Source organism: Centruroides sculpturatus, unplaced genomic scaffold, assembly GCF_000671375.1.
Source record: "Centruroides sculpturatus isolate CEXI.00-Female unplaced genomic scaffold, Cexi_2.0 scaffold103, whole genome shotgun sequence".
Classification (NCBI taxonomy): domain Eukaryota; kingdom Metazoa; phylum Arthropoda; class Arachnida; order Scorpiones; family Buthidae; genus Centruroides; species Centruroides sculpturatus.
The window spans coordinates 146,680-162,967 of record NW_019384303.1 but is presented as its reverse complement, the minus strand read 5'-3'; the positions used below and the strand labels follow the sequence as shown (position 1 = coordinate 162,967).

Genomic DNA, 16,288 nt, shown 5'->3' with positions numbered 1-16,288 from the left:
GTTACTAATAAATTTAATTAAAATAACAATTTAAAAAACACGTGAAGAAAGTTTTAAATAGATAAAAAAAAACGTTAAATTTGATTGTCTTCGGGTAATTGCTTTCAACATTCTTACCAAATGCCATCTGACATTTTCACGCAAAAAAATTATATTTAAATTACTCGTAAATCAGATAAAAAGCTTAACATTGCATATTCGATCACCGGAACTGGATGCAACGAAGATATTTTTTCCTTCATGTACCAACTGTTGTCGTGCCTACCAAATCTTGTAGGCCGGAACCCGTAACTGTACATACGTTCCAGGTAACAGAATTTACAAGTTATCGCAGAGAAGTAAACATTTCTACAATTTCCTGAGCTGTATTTGCATTTATAAGTTTTCCTCAGGATTACGCATCTCAGAAAGAATCTTATACATTTTTTACATCCAAAATTCCCGTAATAGGATGTCCAGTATTGAGAACCGCATACGACGCAACGTGGATTAAAAGAGCAATCTGAAATTAAACAGAAAAAAAAAATAAGAAATTTTATGGTTAATCATAAAATTCTAATTAGTTTATATTTAGAAAATAATTTAAAATGTTCTAAACACGTTAATTACAATGCAAGATACATTTTAATTTGTAAAAAACCCTCACTTCTTGCCAAGCGAAATTCTTTAATTTGCTCTTTAGTAGACATAATGGATGTAAATATGGTTTTTAAAACTTCCTGAAGTGTTTGATTTATCACTAGAACTACTAAAATATTTGCATAAATCTGCGATAATCTTAGCACTTTGCATTGTATTATATTTTGTTAATAATACTTGATTTACTATTACAGAATAAATATATATATGAAGTTTAATTAATGAGGATTGTATTTTAATCAGCAAATATTCGCGAATATTTCATTTTGCAAATTTAAAAAAAACAATTTATGAGAATTAATGTAAATTGAAGGACGTTTAACGCACGAGGTGTATAGAGGTAGAGAAAGTTAAAATTAGAATTATTATTGAATGAAAATATTAATAATAATAATAATAATTGAAAAATTATTATAAATGTCTCGTTTATATTAGCATTGTTTAATTGTTTTCCATTAAGCAAATAATGACGCAAACACCAAAGTATTTTCCAAATGGGATTGCATCCCAGGAAAGTAGTTATTAGTGACGTAAAGAAAAGCCAAAAGTATTCATAATTATAGTGTAAAATACACTAGCTTTAAACTCGGCCATTGCAAAGAAGAATTCTTCACAATTTCACAAAATTCCATTGCATTAAAATTCTGAAGTATTGTATAATCTAGTTTTTTGTGTGACTTAACGATAGCATATGTTATTTATTAATAGATCAGTTATAGTTTCGAGAACGCCCTCAAACGTAATTGGCCACAAAAACTAGTTTTCAAAAAAATGTTTAAAAAACTTGTATATTAATTTAAAATAAAGATTTTATAATATCTCCATGTTTCGTATGCAATTATATTTTTTTACAGTATTGAAAGAATAATTGTTTGAAATGTTATTTTTTCCTTTGTAAATATCCACAAAAAACCACAAAAAAGTCAATTAGATATTTTAAGTCAATAAATTTTAACAGCTGAAATGACAAATTTGAAACATTCAGTTAAATTAAATGGTTACACCATATTTTATAATACTGTAAAATCTTGACTCTTTGTCAAGTTTTAGCCATATTATTCAGTGTGTATTAACTGCAAAAGTAGCTAATACACAAGGCTGCTATCATATATTAGCATTTAGAATATTTAGGGCTTAGATATTTAGAAGCCTTAGAAATTTTTAAAGCAACAGTATAAACAGCATATATATCAATCACAAGGAATTGTTTCCATCTGCAGGTTGGCAGGCCCTTTTAAGAACTTGAGCTTTAGTTTGTTAGTTGTAGGACATCTTGTGCATGCTCATACTGATGCATGACATTTTATTCTGTTTTTCCTACTCTTAAAGCAGACACTCCAATGTATTTCGTTTTTTTAAATTGGTTTGAATTTTAATGGACATTTGAATTTTGATTTTTCAATGATTGTGTTTTATCAATGAAACAACAAGATTCACTTGAGGCAGAACACAAAAGGAGCATGAAAACATTCATGCAATGTACAGTACATATTACCAACACCGGACAATAGGTTTATAGTGTGATTTTACAACAATTATAAAGTGATTGAGTGAATAAATAGATGAGAGAATTGAATTTCAAATATGTTATTATTATGATTATTTTTATAAGTAGACATGATTTTTTTATGAATTATTTAACTAAAATTTTAATTTTATCTAAAATTTTTAGTGATCACCAAGTGGATTTCATACTACAGCGAGTTAAATATGTAGAAAAAAATATTTCAGAATTATGCCATGAATTTGCTTCTTATTCAAGAAAAATGGGACAGTTAAGAGATTGTGGAGATTCACTTGCAAATAAGGTATTAAATTATGCCGTAGGAGAAAATCTTCACCATTCTTTACGCTCAGGACTTACAAAATTTGCAGAAAGATTAGCAGCTGTTCAGGATTACAGACAAGCAGAGGTAAATGTCAATAAAGAATATAGAATAAAATGTGTGTGTAAAAAAAATTTTTCAGTAAGTAAAGTGTCTGAGAATTATTCACAAAAATTCATAAAAATAAACCAATAGAGATAAAAAGAAACTGATTACTGTTGCTTATAGGGCAACTCAAAAAGTTTTTATTTTCACATTAGATTTAGTATACCTGAACATGGACACCATTGATGGCACAAACATCTAATCTGTACTTGAACTCTCCACGTGTTTTGAATCATGTTAACTATAATGATCAACAGGATTTGCATAATCCATGCCTTTAGTTCCTCCATATTGAACATCTTTACATATGCCTTATTCTTGGTATACCTCTAGGAACCAGGGCTGTGGAGTCAGAGTCGTGGAGTTTTGGTGTTTTAGCTGGAGTTGGGAGTCGTCAAAAAATCCATCGACTCTGACTCCTTTTTACTTACAAACTTGTTATGTATATAAAACAGAAAAGTATTGGAATTGTGTCAAATTTGACCCTCCAATTTTTTTTTTTTTTTTTTTTTTGCAAATCTACACATTTGTAGACCTCCTGAATCCCTGAAAAAAGTCAATATAGGGGAAAAATTCGTGCACATGTGTGTTGGCGTCTAATTTGTTTAATTTCTTTATTTTCTGTTCTGAGATATTAAACCATATCTCAGAATGGGTAAAGTTTAAGAAACAAAATGTGGCGCTGTAGCTTGAGTATAAAGGGGCATTAATACTATTAAATTTTGATTCTTAATTAAAGGTCGGCAGGGTGAAGACATAAAAGGGGTCATGTGTCATATCTCTTAATGATTATTTTACTCGTTATTAGTGTTCAAAATTTAAAAAAATAAAATAAAACTTGTCCTCAAAGTAAGCTTTTATTGTCATTTTATAATAGTACAGTAAAACTTGTTAAGATGTTCTCACCTAAGATGTTAGAATGTGTATGGAGACGATTTAGTTCAACCACTTTGACACTTAAAATTAATAACCTACTCTTGTGTTAAACCATCTGACTCTGATTCTGACCACAGAAATTATTAGGCTTCAAACATGGTGAACAAAATCATGCCCCCCCACACAGTTTAACATCCAACATATAGAAAAAAACCTTGAATCTTTTGCATATCTCAAAGTTTCAAGGTGTTCTGAATCCAAAAATGTAAAAATTTGGGAGGGGTCATTTTTTGACCCAGCGCTACACTTTCCCTCTGTTATATATAACAGCTGGAAAAGTAAATATTATTGAATACATATTTATATATCACTTAGAGGAGTCTTTTAGCTTTGGAATAAAAAGTTTCTACGCTCTATCTTTTTATTAGAACTCTATTTATTGAATCTTCTATTCTGAGGTCACGTGATGACGTCAGAATTTCCGGGTCTCTTTCGGTAACAAGTCCGCCCCTGGTCGAAGTAGGAGTCAGATGGTAAGGAAAAGTTGGAGTCAGTAGATTTTTACACGACTCCACAGCCCTGCAAGGAACGAATCCAGAGGCATTAGATCTGATGAGTAAGAAGGGCAATCGGACCTTGACATACCTATTGATTGGGGAAGTCTCATTGAAATAACTCCAGACATCCATTGATCAGCATAGAAGTGTCACGTCCTGATGAAAGACAGCATCCAGTTGCATTTCTTTCAGTTGCAAAACATGAAACAATTGAAGCATGTCTACATAGTTAAAACTAGTTGAGTGTTTTTGGCAAAGAAAAAGAGGCTAATAACCCTGTTGGCAGTCAGTATAGACCTGGCATTAACTTTGGGCTATCTTAGTAGTGTTCGTGGAAGGCATGCAAGTTCTCCAAACTCCAAATATGGCAATTGTGTTACTTTTCCAATAAGTAAATAGTGACTTTGTCACTGCAGACCAACTTATCCCTGAAGTAGTTGTCCTTTTCTATGGTGGACTGCATGGTGAAAGTGAATGCCATTTGCTTTGACTTGTCAACTGACAGGAGCTTCTGAACAATCTGCAGTTTATATGCATATAATTTCTGCCTTACAGACCATGAAAGATCTGTGCAGATTCCAAGATCCATGGAGCTTGGAATCTGCAGTTACAGACTTGCATGACAGATGTTCAAGGACTTTGCTGAAGCAATACCTGAATGCTAAAAGATCTTGACATTCAAAGTTTTTGGGCTACCTGCCCCTGTTTGGTGAAGTACCATTTCTGTTGTCTGAAATTGCTATAGCCATTGTTTCAATGATTGTTTTGTTGGAGGTTCCTTATTGAATTTATGCATAAATCTACTCATAAACCACTGGATTCTTTTGTTTCCTATAACCAAAGCACATACATTGACTTTTATGCTAGTATTGCCATTTTATCATAATGAATGCTAGGAATGTCAGTGTTACCAAGCTGAAAAACTTTGAGTTGCTCTATAAACTACAGTAATCTCANATACAGTAGAACCTCGAAAACTCGGCTCTCGATAACCCGGCACTCTGGATAACTCGGCCACACCCTGGCAGGGCAAAAAAATCCTTAGTTAATTAATTATCATTATAGACAGCTTTATAAAAGTATAAAAGCTCTCATAAAGTATTTTTCTGAGGTCTGTCTTATCAGTCAAATTACTGTACACAGTGTATTCATTAATTTTCATTTTCATGTAGTAAAGGCTCTATGCCTTCATAAAGGACGTACTTTTCCTTTGTTTAAGGGTATTTGGGCAGTTTATTCTCTGTTGTATTCTCAAGCAAACAATACATACAAGTACAGTACAGTATTTTCTGAGGAAACATGCATACTTATCCTTTTTTATCCCCATTCCCGATAACCCGGCATTTTCACAAACTCAGCCACCCTTTGGTCCACATTAGGCCGAGTTTTCGAGGTTCTACTGTATAAATTAAACAATGTTTTCTTTGTCATCACTAAAAGCACTATTAACTGAGTGTGTTTTATTTTTTGCAAGTTATCGTTATCCTCTGAGCATTTTTCTGCATTATTTTCATATTCATGCTTTACCTTTTGCAAAAAGTCTATGAAATTTTAGACTGCTTGCCTCTAGTTAAAAGATCTTTATAAATTTCCTTATATGGTGCTAAGCACTTATGGAATAAAGGAAAAACATCTGGCAACACAGAAGCAGAAGCGTCGAGATATGGCAAAATTGAAACAATTTTCGCGAAGGACCATGCGTATGGAGAAGAGAAAAGAAAATTTACACACTGAAGTACTAATAGTTCACGAAAATTATTATTTTCGTGAACTATTAGTACTTAAGTATGTAAAAATTTATTACATTTCATGTTGTATGAGGGTTTTACCCATTTCTCGAACCTTGTCAGAGTGGATCCGTGTTATACGGGGGTTACCTGTAAATCAATCTAATGACGATAATTTGATAGTCAGAAGGTAATCTAAGCTTAGTTTGTTAACTTTACTTCTGAAATTGGCTCATCATTCAAAGGAATGTTCAAAATTCTTTATTTTACTTTAAAGTTTATTATTGAAAGTATTTGTTATTATGTAATTGTTTTATAAAACTTAACAGAAAATTTGAAAAACTGGCATCTTCTAAACTCCAATGCTGTTTTTGTTACAAGGCTTTATTGTTCCCAATTTTTTTTGTTATTAAACATAATTGAATATGATAAAAATTACTGTATTTTTTCCTATTTGGTAAATATTTATTTTTTCAAATTTTTATTTTATAATCATTTAAATTACTTAAAACTAACATTTCTTCTTAATGATTCTTTTAATAAATTTCTAAAAGCCAGATTTATTTTAGTTTTTTTCTTGAGATTAGATAAATTGTTCAATATTTAACAATTTATATAAGATTTAATATAATTTACTATGTAACTATTAATCTATTTAAAGTTATTATAGAAGTAAATAATTAACTCACACATAACTAATTATAAAAAAACTACTGTACTTCAAATAACCTAATTACAAACTAGATTGAAGAAAACACTAACATAACAACGATGTCATATTTTAGTCTACATTCACAAATTACAGTAGTTTAATAAAATTAAGACTGACAAATATAAAATAAGTAAAAAAAAAACAAGAAAATTTTTATACAATATTTTTTAATTATAATTTTACATTTATTTACTTTCGAGAAATTTCTTCCCAGTAAAGTGATTTTATAATAATTAGCATTATCTAAATAGGAATTCATGTTAAAATACATAAACAAATGTTGATATGTATCAATTGTAAATAATCTTGGTAGAAGTTAAAAGTTACATTTAGGTAATTTGAGTATGTGTACACAAACACACAGACATATAAATAATGTAAATAAATGTTAATACTTATCAATTATAAATAATCTTAGTAGAAGTAACTTTTAGATAATTTGTATACGTGTAAACCCGCACAAATATAATGAAAACCAAGGTTAATATGTATCAATTATAAAAAATCTTGGAAGAAGTTAAAAGTTACCTTTAGATAATTTAAGTGTGTACACAAACACACATATATAAATAATGCAAACAAATGTTGATGTGTATCATCAATTATAAGTAATCTTAGTAGAAGAAACTTTTAGGTAATTTGTGTGTACGTCTATAAGTACACAATTATCTAAAAGTAACTTCTACCGCAATTCTTTCACTAATATGCAGGAAACTTGACAAATTAATTTACTATTAAATTTAAAACTGGCAACAATATGTTTCGTGTTACATTTTACTTTCGAAACTAAATAACGTCTGCAATAAACATAAGATGCAATTCGAATGAATAAACAGAAATCATCAATGTTAAAAGTTACATTAAAACCCTTAACTGGAACTAAGCCTATTATTATACAAAAAGGATCAAACAACCCAATAAGGCCTATCTACAGTAAAATGCATAATTATAATAACTATTGGAGTCTAGGTTTCGAATAAGCTAACAATACAACATTTTAAACGAATGTTAAACGCTAAAATACACTCTTATAATGCAAAATAAACATTGCCGCCCGAAAATTGAAATTTCTTGAACGAGATCACGTACCTTCACGCTAACGCGATAAATGGCGTCGTCTTGTGACGTCATACCAGTGAGATTTACACATGTGAATAAATAATCTAAAAGAATTTATCATTTATAACTACCGTTTAATAATTTTTGAAATAGATATATAATTTTTCAATCTTGTATTGCTAAATATTTTGTCGATTATAACTTTTTCTGTCGTAAAATAACACGTGACGAACATGGCTCCGTCCATTGAAAGTATTAACTATTAAAATGGTTTTCGTGTGTTGGGTGTATTAAAAATGTATGAAATGAATTTTTAGAAAATTCTCTATCGTTTCGAACTTCTATATTATAAAATGTTAGGTAAGATTTGTATTTTCGAACGTTTTGTTAATGTTTAGAAGACAAATATTCTCATGCTTTGACATAATTTACAACATGTGAGTCATTACACTTTGTTGTATACATTCATTTATGCATTGTTTTGAAAACTTCTATTAAAATATTAACTCGATTCACAGTTTTCAGAATATAAAACCAAATTGAGATGTAATTATACTAATTTATTCCAATTTTAGAAATAATTTAATCAATTCCTTCATTTGATCCATGATTCAAAGAACATTAGAATCCAGTTTTTACCCTTTTAAGTCTGCTTTACTGTAAAGCTGTTACTAAATTGTCAAATGTCAAATTAAAAACAGTTTCAGGATTTTATACATAATGAANAAACTTGTCTCTACCCTCAAAGTAAGCTTTTATTGTCATTTTATAATAGTACAGTAAAACTTGTTAAGATGTTCTCACCTAAGATGTTAGAATGTGTATGGAGACGATTTAGTTCAACCACTTTGACACTTAAAATTAATAACCTACTCTTGTGTTAAACCATCTGACTCTGATTCTGACCACAGAAATTATTAGGCTTCAAACATGGTGAACAAAATCATGCCCCCCCACACAGTTTAACATCCAACATATAGAAAAAAACCTTGAATCTTTTGCATATCTCAAAGTTTCAAGGTGTTCTGAATCCAAAAATGTAAAAATTTGGGAGGGGTCATTTTTTGACCCAGCGCTACACTTTTCCTCTGTTAAATATAACAGCTGGAAAAGTAAATATTATTGAATACATATTTATATATCACTTAGAGGAGTCTTTTAGCTTTGGAATAAAAAGTTTCTACGCTCTATCTTTTTATTAGAACTCTATTTATTGAATCTTCTATTCTGAGGTCACGTGATGACGTCAGAATTTCCGGGTCTCTTTCGGTAACAAGTCCGCCCCTGGTCGAAGTAGGAGTCAGATGGTAAGGAAAAGTTGGAGTCAGTAGATTTTTACACGACTCCACAGCCCTGCAAGGAACGAATCCAGAGGCATTAGATCTGATGAGTAAGAAGGGCAATCGGACCTTCTTGACATACCTATTGATTGGGGAAGTCTCATTGAAATAACTCCAGACATCCATTGATCAGCATAGAAGTGTCACGTCCTGATGAAAGACAGCATCCAGTTGCATTTCTTTCAGTTGCAAAACATGAAACAATTGAAGCATGTCTACATAGTTAAAACTAGTTGAGTGTTTTTGGCAAAGAAAAAGAGGCTAATAACCCTGTTGGCAGTCAGTATAGACCTGGCATTAACTTTGGGCTATCTTAGTAGTGTTCGTGGAAGGCATGCAAGTTCTCCAAACTCCAAATATGGCAATTGTGTTACTTTTCCAATAAGTAAATAGTGACTTTGTCACTGCAGACCAACTTATCCCTGAAGTAGTTGTCCTTTTCTATGGTGGACTGCATGGTGAAAGTGAATGCCATTTGCTTTGACTTGTCAACTGACAGGAGCTTCTGAACAATCTGCAGTTTATATGCATATAATTTCTGCCTTACAGACCATGAAAGATCTGTGCAGATTCCAAGATCCATGGAGCTTGGAATCTGCAGTTACAGACTTGCATGACAGATGTTCAAGGACTTTGCTGAAGCAATACCTGAATGCTAAAAGATCTTGACATTCAAAGTTTTTGGGCTACCTGCCCCTGTTTGGTGAAGTACCATTTCTGTTGTCTGAAATTGCTATAGCCATTGTTTCAATGATTGTTTTGTTGGAGGTTCCTTATTGAATTTATGCATAAATCTACTCATAAACCACTGGATTCTTTTGTTTCCTATAACCAAAGCACATACATTGACTTTTATGCTAGTATTGCCATTTTATCATAATGAATGCTAGGAATGTCAGTGTTACCAAGCTGAAAAACTTTGAGTTGCTCTATAAACTACAGTAATCTCATTTTATCTCTACTGGTTTATTTTTTATGAATTTTTGTAATGAGGTGAATTCTTGGACGCTTTGTATTATTACTGCTTTTATTTCTATTTTATAACATTTAAAGCAGTGTTTTCAACGTCCAGTCTGCAAAAAAATTTTACCAGTCCACAGAAAAATATTTGATTACAATATTGCTACTGAGGCTAGTGCAGTTGATTACGTGTCACATTTAAATAGTAATCTAGAGATACTGGGTTACTGTATGTACTGTACCTTTTTACATGCAATAACTCTAGATAGGCAAATATATGTGTAATTAAATAAGAATAATTCACAGTTGTATAAAATTAGTGGTTCATGTAAAATTATCCATAATTTACCAATCCACGATGAGAAAAAGATTAAGAAACATTGTTGTAAAGTGTGACAAATTTAGTTTGTTAATTAAGATTTTCAGATGTTATACATTAACTGCAAAAAATAATCCAATATTACAAATTATAAAGAATTTGATCTTCAGTATTATTGAATAGTTTGATGATAATTTATATATTCTTTAATTTTTAAAACATAGAGAGCATATAATATATTTTAACTTATGTACCATTTTACTAAACTTTAACTTGAAATTTGGCTTAAATATAGTGTGCATTCATATATAGTAGCTTATAAGCATGTGAAAGCTTTAATGATTGTTTTAGTGCAAAGATGTTTTATTAAAAAAAAATAAAAAGATGATTCATTTCAATCATACTGATGAGGGGATGAAAAATCCCAAAATTACATTTATGACAGGTTGTGAAATAAATTATTGATAATATAAGATAAGCATTGATTTTTTAGATGTTTGTTCTGAAAGAGTTTATGCATCAATTTTTATTAAGATCTTAAAAATGGCATGTTAGATAATGTAGTCTTAATAGTCTTTAATCTTAAAATGAATAGAAATACAGGGAAAAAAACGTTTTTTTTTCTATATTTTTTAAATTAAATTGACTGTTGAAAAAGTAAGAAAGGTGTTTGGTGATTAATTTTAATCTGAAAATGAATGTGGTTCATTCATTTACAGTTATATTAAACTCAAAAAATGATTTCTTCAATACTGTACTATGAAAGTACAAAACTTTTAATTGAACTATAACATATATAGCATAATATTTCTTATATGATTATAAAATTATTAATTACTCATTTTCAATAATGAAGATTTTTTGATCTTTAAGTCATATTAATGTTTTTTGGTAACTTAACATTATAGATATACATTCTATCACTTATTGATAATTTTAAATTTGATTAGATAATTTAGAATAATTTAATTAAATATAGAATAAAACTAGAAAAATAACAGTACAGAGCAAGATTAAACCCTGCATTTCTTCTCTGGTGTGCAAAAGTTGCACAACATAGGAGAAATGCAGTTCATATATCATTCTTGCTATTGTTTTTCAAGTTAATTCTAATTAAATTATTTTAAATTATCAAATTTTTAATATCACTAGATGATGATATAATTCCATTTAAACATCCAATGATCACCTAAATGATCTAACTATAATTCTGCTAATTTTTAAATAATTAATACAAAGTAATTTGCTACTAGAGGTAGACGTTAGGTGCCCTCTGTTAACTAAATTAATAATCATAATTTTAATAATTTTATTAAATAATTTAGAACTATCTGGAAGAAAAGAACTGACCCAGGGCAGGGCTTGAACCCACAGTCCCCACTTGCCATGTGGTGCAACAGGCAAGCACACCACACAGCAAACGGAGGCTACAGGTTCAAGCCCTGCCCTGGGTCAGTTCTTTTCTTCCAGATGGTTCTAAATTATTTAATAAAATTATTAAAATTATGATTATTAATTTAGTTAACAGAGGGCACCTAATGTCTACCTCTAGTAGCAAATTACTTTGTATTAATTATTTAAAAATTAGCAGAATTATAGTTAGATCATTTAGGTGATCACTGGATGTTTATATACTTATCAAGCTTTGCAATGTTGTTATACTTATAATACCATTTGTAATACAGTGGAACCTCGGTATACGTCTGCTTTAGAATACGTCAAATTCGGAATACGTCCTGTTTGGACGAAACAAATTTTGCTCGATATACGACTTTTCTTCGGTATACGACTTAATTCAATTATACGCGCCATCTATGAACAAGTAGCACTATCGGTGTACTACACCAGACTAGACGTTCGCGGTGCTACTGTTTANTATACGACTTCTCTTCGGTATACGACTTAATTCAATTATACGCGCCATCTATGAACAAGTAGCACTATCGGTGTACTACACCAGACTAGACGTTCGCGGTGCTACTGTTTATAACTTTGTTAAATTTCTTCTCATTTTAATTTGTAAGTAACATTTTATTATTTTTATTTATCATGAATTGCAAAAGAGCAAATGAAAAATAAAAAAGTGACTAGAATCACAACGGAACTGAAAAAAGAGATTGTTGAGAAATATGAAGGTGGCAGGTGTGTTCGAGATTTAACTGTTGCATTCCGTATTCCTAGAACGATATCGACAATCGTGAAAAATAAAGACATTATTAAATTTGCTAACGTTGCGAAAGGGGTTAAATCAATTTTTAAACATTGATCGAAGACATTAGATCATGTCGAGAAATTGCTGTTGCTTTGGATAACTAAAAAACTGTGCTGGCGACAGCGTATCGGAAGAAATTATTTGCGAGAAAGTTAAAAGGATACATACTGATCTCATGAAAAATCAAGCAGAAACTAGTAAAGAAAGCGAGGTGTTTAAAGCCAGCCATTTTTTTAAATGAGAACGGATTAATCATTTTTACATTACTTCTTATGGAAAAGGTTGGTTTGGTATAAGTCCAAACATCAGGAACGGATTAAGGTTGTATACCGAGGTTCCACTGTATCTTGTATTATAGGTTGCATAATACCAAATATTACAATGAACAAGTTTAAGTAGTAGTAGAACTACAGTCCAATAAGTCACAAATATAAAATGATGCACAAACATGATTTAATATGAAAAGATGAATTATCAGTAACATTCTAAGATAATTCATGAATGCAGACATCACTATTGATGTTTGTGTTCATAAATTATCATATATGGCAAGCCAAGCCACTATTTTGTAGGGCAGCAATTATTTTTGGTTTTTATATATATTATTATATCATTAAATTTTATTCATTTAAATGTTACGATTTAATAAATATTTAACAAGTATTTAAATATAAGAATAATCACAATTTGGATAAACAAGTTTCTAGTATACAAATTATGATCAATATCACATTAGTCTTGAATTCAGAATGGTATAAAAAATTTTGACAATAATGATACTTTAAACTAATTCTTTTGAAATATATTTCATATAGTTAAAATAAAATTGGTTTCCTGAAACTAGCAGAATTTATTTTTTATTTACAATGATGCCAAGTTTTATAACCTTTAATGATAGTCTAAGATTTTTGACAGTTTCATGTGGTTAATTCCATTCATTTTAAGCTGTTTTAGAATGAAATAAGCCTTAATTAATTGCTACTTATAGTGCACCACATATGATAGTGAAAAATTAAGAACATTTAAGCAGTGACTCCACAGGCATAAAATCTTGAGTAAAAAACACAAAATTCACTATTTATTTCACATTCTGTCATAATTTCAATTTTTTACATTCTGTTGTAGGATTTCATATACCAAAATCATGGCACACTGTAGTAGACCAAAAGGATGACATATATCTAATTGCTTATCTTTATCTACAACAATCTTTGCATTTTTATCAAGTTGTTGAAAATGACTGAAAAACAAAAATATTGTTTTTGGGCATGTAGGATTTTCTGTGAATGTGAAAGATTAGAATTCAATAAATATTTAATTGGGCTGCAATTTGAAAATATTGTAGACCTATAAATTTCCATTGTCATTCATCTGTCTGTCTATGTCATTCCTTAATCTTGAGAATGGAGTTAGATAGATGAAAGACTAGACCAGATATGGAATGATTAGGAGCAGGATGCCCTGATTAACTATATATGATATTCTGATGCAAACTGGAAGTCACATTACTTCAATTCAAAAATATTTTCCTGAAAAATATTAGATAGATGATTGACATGACTCTGTTATTAAAGGAAAATTATGATGTACAGGGACAAGCTACTACAGTAATAATTTGAGGTGGAGAACATATATTTTAAATTAAATAAATTTTAAAAAATATGATTAAAAATTTTAGCCTGGTATTATGACAATGCCACAATAAATAATTACTCATTCATATAAAATTGTTGGTTGTACAAATGTATTATTTTGAATATATGAAATTGACTCCAGATCTTTCAATGTAATATTGTGATTAATAGAACTTATTATACAAGAAAAAATACAAATGAACAGCCATAGTTCTTTGTGAAAGATTGATATTTACATTGCATTTCTTAAAGATAGATGAAACATTGCAACACATGAAGGCCCTTGCACCATAAAATGTCAATAAATTAAACTAAACGCATTAAACACACTTCATTAAGTTATTTTTTCAAGTCAGATATATTGTTATAGCAAAAATTGTACCCAAAACTTGTATAACAGTTTGGAAGAAATGTCCTAATAATTTGAGTAGTTTACTTTATAATTGTAAAGGAACATTTAGCATGTACTACTAACAGTTGCAAATGCCTAATATAAATTTATAATGATTAATTATGGTCATTATGACAGTGAAAATGATGGCAAAATATTTATTAAGAGTTTTTTGGTAGAAAGCAGGGCTGTGGAGTCGCGTAAAAATCTACCGACTCCGACTTTTCCTTACCATCCGACTCTGACTTCGACCAGGGGCGGACTTGTTACCGAAAGAGACCCGGAAATTCTGATGTCATCACATGACCTCAGAATAAAAGATTCAATAAATAGAGTTCTAATAAAGATAGAACATCTTTTAGCTCTGGAATATAGTTTTATTCCAAAGCTAAAAGACTTCTCTAAGTAATAGGCCTATATAAATATGTATTCGATAATTTTTACTTTTCCGGCTGTTATATATAACAGAGGAAAAGTGAAGCACTTGGTCAAAAAAATGACCTCTCCCAAATTTTTATATTTTTGGACTCAGGACATCTTGAAATTTCGAGATATGCAAAAGATTCAAGGTTTTTTTCCATATGTGTGGATGTTAAACTGTGGGGGGGGGGCATGATTTTGTTCACCATGTTTGAAGCCTAATAATTTCTATGGTCAGAGTGGTCAGAATCGGAGTCAGATGGTTTAACACAGGAGTATGTTATTAAGCGTCAAAGTGGTTGAACTAAATCATGTCCCCATACACATTCTACCATCTTAGGCGAGAACATCTTAACGGGTTTTACTGTACTATTATAAAATAACAAAAAAGCTTACTTTGAGGGTAGAGATGAGTTTTACTTTATTTTTTTAAATTTTGAACACTAATAATGAATAAAATATTCATTAAAAGATATGACACATGACCACTTTTATGTCTTCGCCCTGTCGACCTTTAATTAAAAACCAAAATTTAATAGCATTAATGCTCCTTTATACGCAAGCTACAGTGCCACGTTTCGTTTCTTAAACTTTACCCATTTTGAGATATTGTTTAATATCTCAGAAAATAAATAAATTAAACAAATTAAATGCCAACACACACACTCGTGCAAATTTTTCCCCTTTATTGATTTTTTTTTTTGAGGGGTTCGGGAGGTCTCCAAACATGTAGATTTGCAAAAAAAAACTTGGAGGGTCAAATTTGACACGATTCTAATACTTTTCTGTTTTATATTCATAACAAGTTGGTAAATAAAAAGGAGTCAGAGTCGGCAGATTTTTTGACAACCCCAACTCCAACTAAAACACAAACTCCACGACTCCAACTCCACAGCCCTGGTAGAAAGTTAAAGCACAGTAAACTTTCTTTACCAAAGAATGAATTACTTCCAAATTAAAATATAGAAAGTTTTTCTTTTTGTTGGTGATAAAGCATTTCCATTAATGCTCAACTTGATGCAAATAATGCTATTATATTTATTCTGATAGCTGAAGGTAACCTAAATCAAAGTCAAAAATGTATATAACTTTTGGTAATGTCAACTTTAGCAGTTTGTTTTGTTATTAATACAGTCATACCCCGGACTTACGCGATAGGTGGGACCAAGCGATAACCGTGTAAGTCAAATTCTCGTAAGTCGGGGTATAATTTTGCATATAAATACATACAAATTATTTTTAATTGGGACCGGAGACTAAAGAAAACAATAATTTAGAAAAAAATGTTTAATAAAATCTTAGATAATACAAATTAACAAATTAACAACTTAGTATAACAAATTATATTATTACACAATTTTTCACATTAACTTGATTATCACACCATAATTTTAACATTGTTTCCATCTCAGCGATAATACCGTGACGTTTACGAATGCTGCTTGAATTTAAAGATTGAGCATTTTTTACAGCTTCAAGAATTTTTTCTTTATCTTTTATAATTGTTCTGA

At 30.2% G+C, this 16,288-nt stretch overlaps 2 protein-coding genes across 4 annotated transcripts in view; one reads left to right on the top strand and one right to left on the bottom strand.

The window, feature by feature from the left end:
• Positions 1-7,569, bottom strand: part of LOC111617852 (protein BANP-like) — a 56,534-nt gene extending 48,965 nt beyond the window's left edge. Inside the window, exon 1 of one of the 3 annotated variants that reach the window (XM_023359180.1) lies at positions 7,532-7,569. The gene's annotated coding sequence lies outside the window, so the exon portion shown is untranslated. The other 2 variants (XM_023359213.1, XM_023359218.1) reach the window with 2 other exon arrangements.
• The window catches only part of LOC111617881 (protein FAM92A-like), a 34,425-nt gene continuing 20,454 nt past the window's right edge, over positions 2,318-16,288 (top strand). Inside the window, exon 1 of the mRNA XM_023359231.1 lies at positions 2,318-2,552. Coding sequence (XP_023214999.1) covers positions 2,406-2,552 — 147 coding nt within the window. The 5' untranslated portion in view covers positions 2,318-2,405. The remainder of the gene's footprint in view (positions 2,553-16,288) is intronic.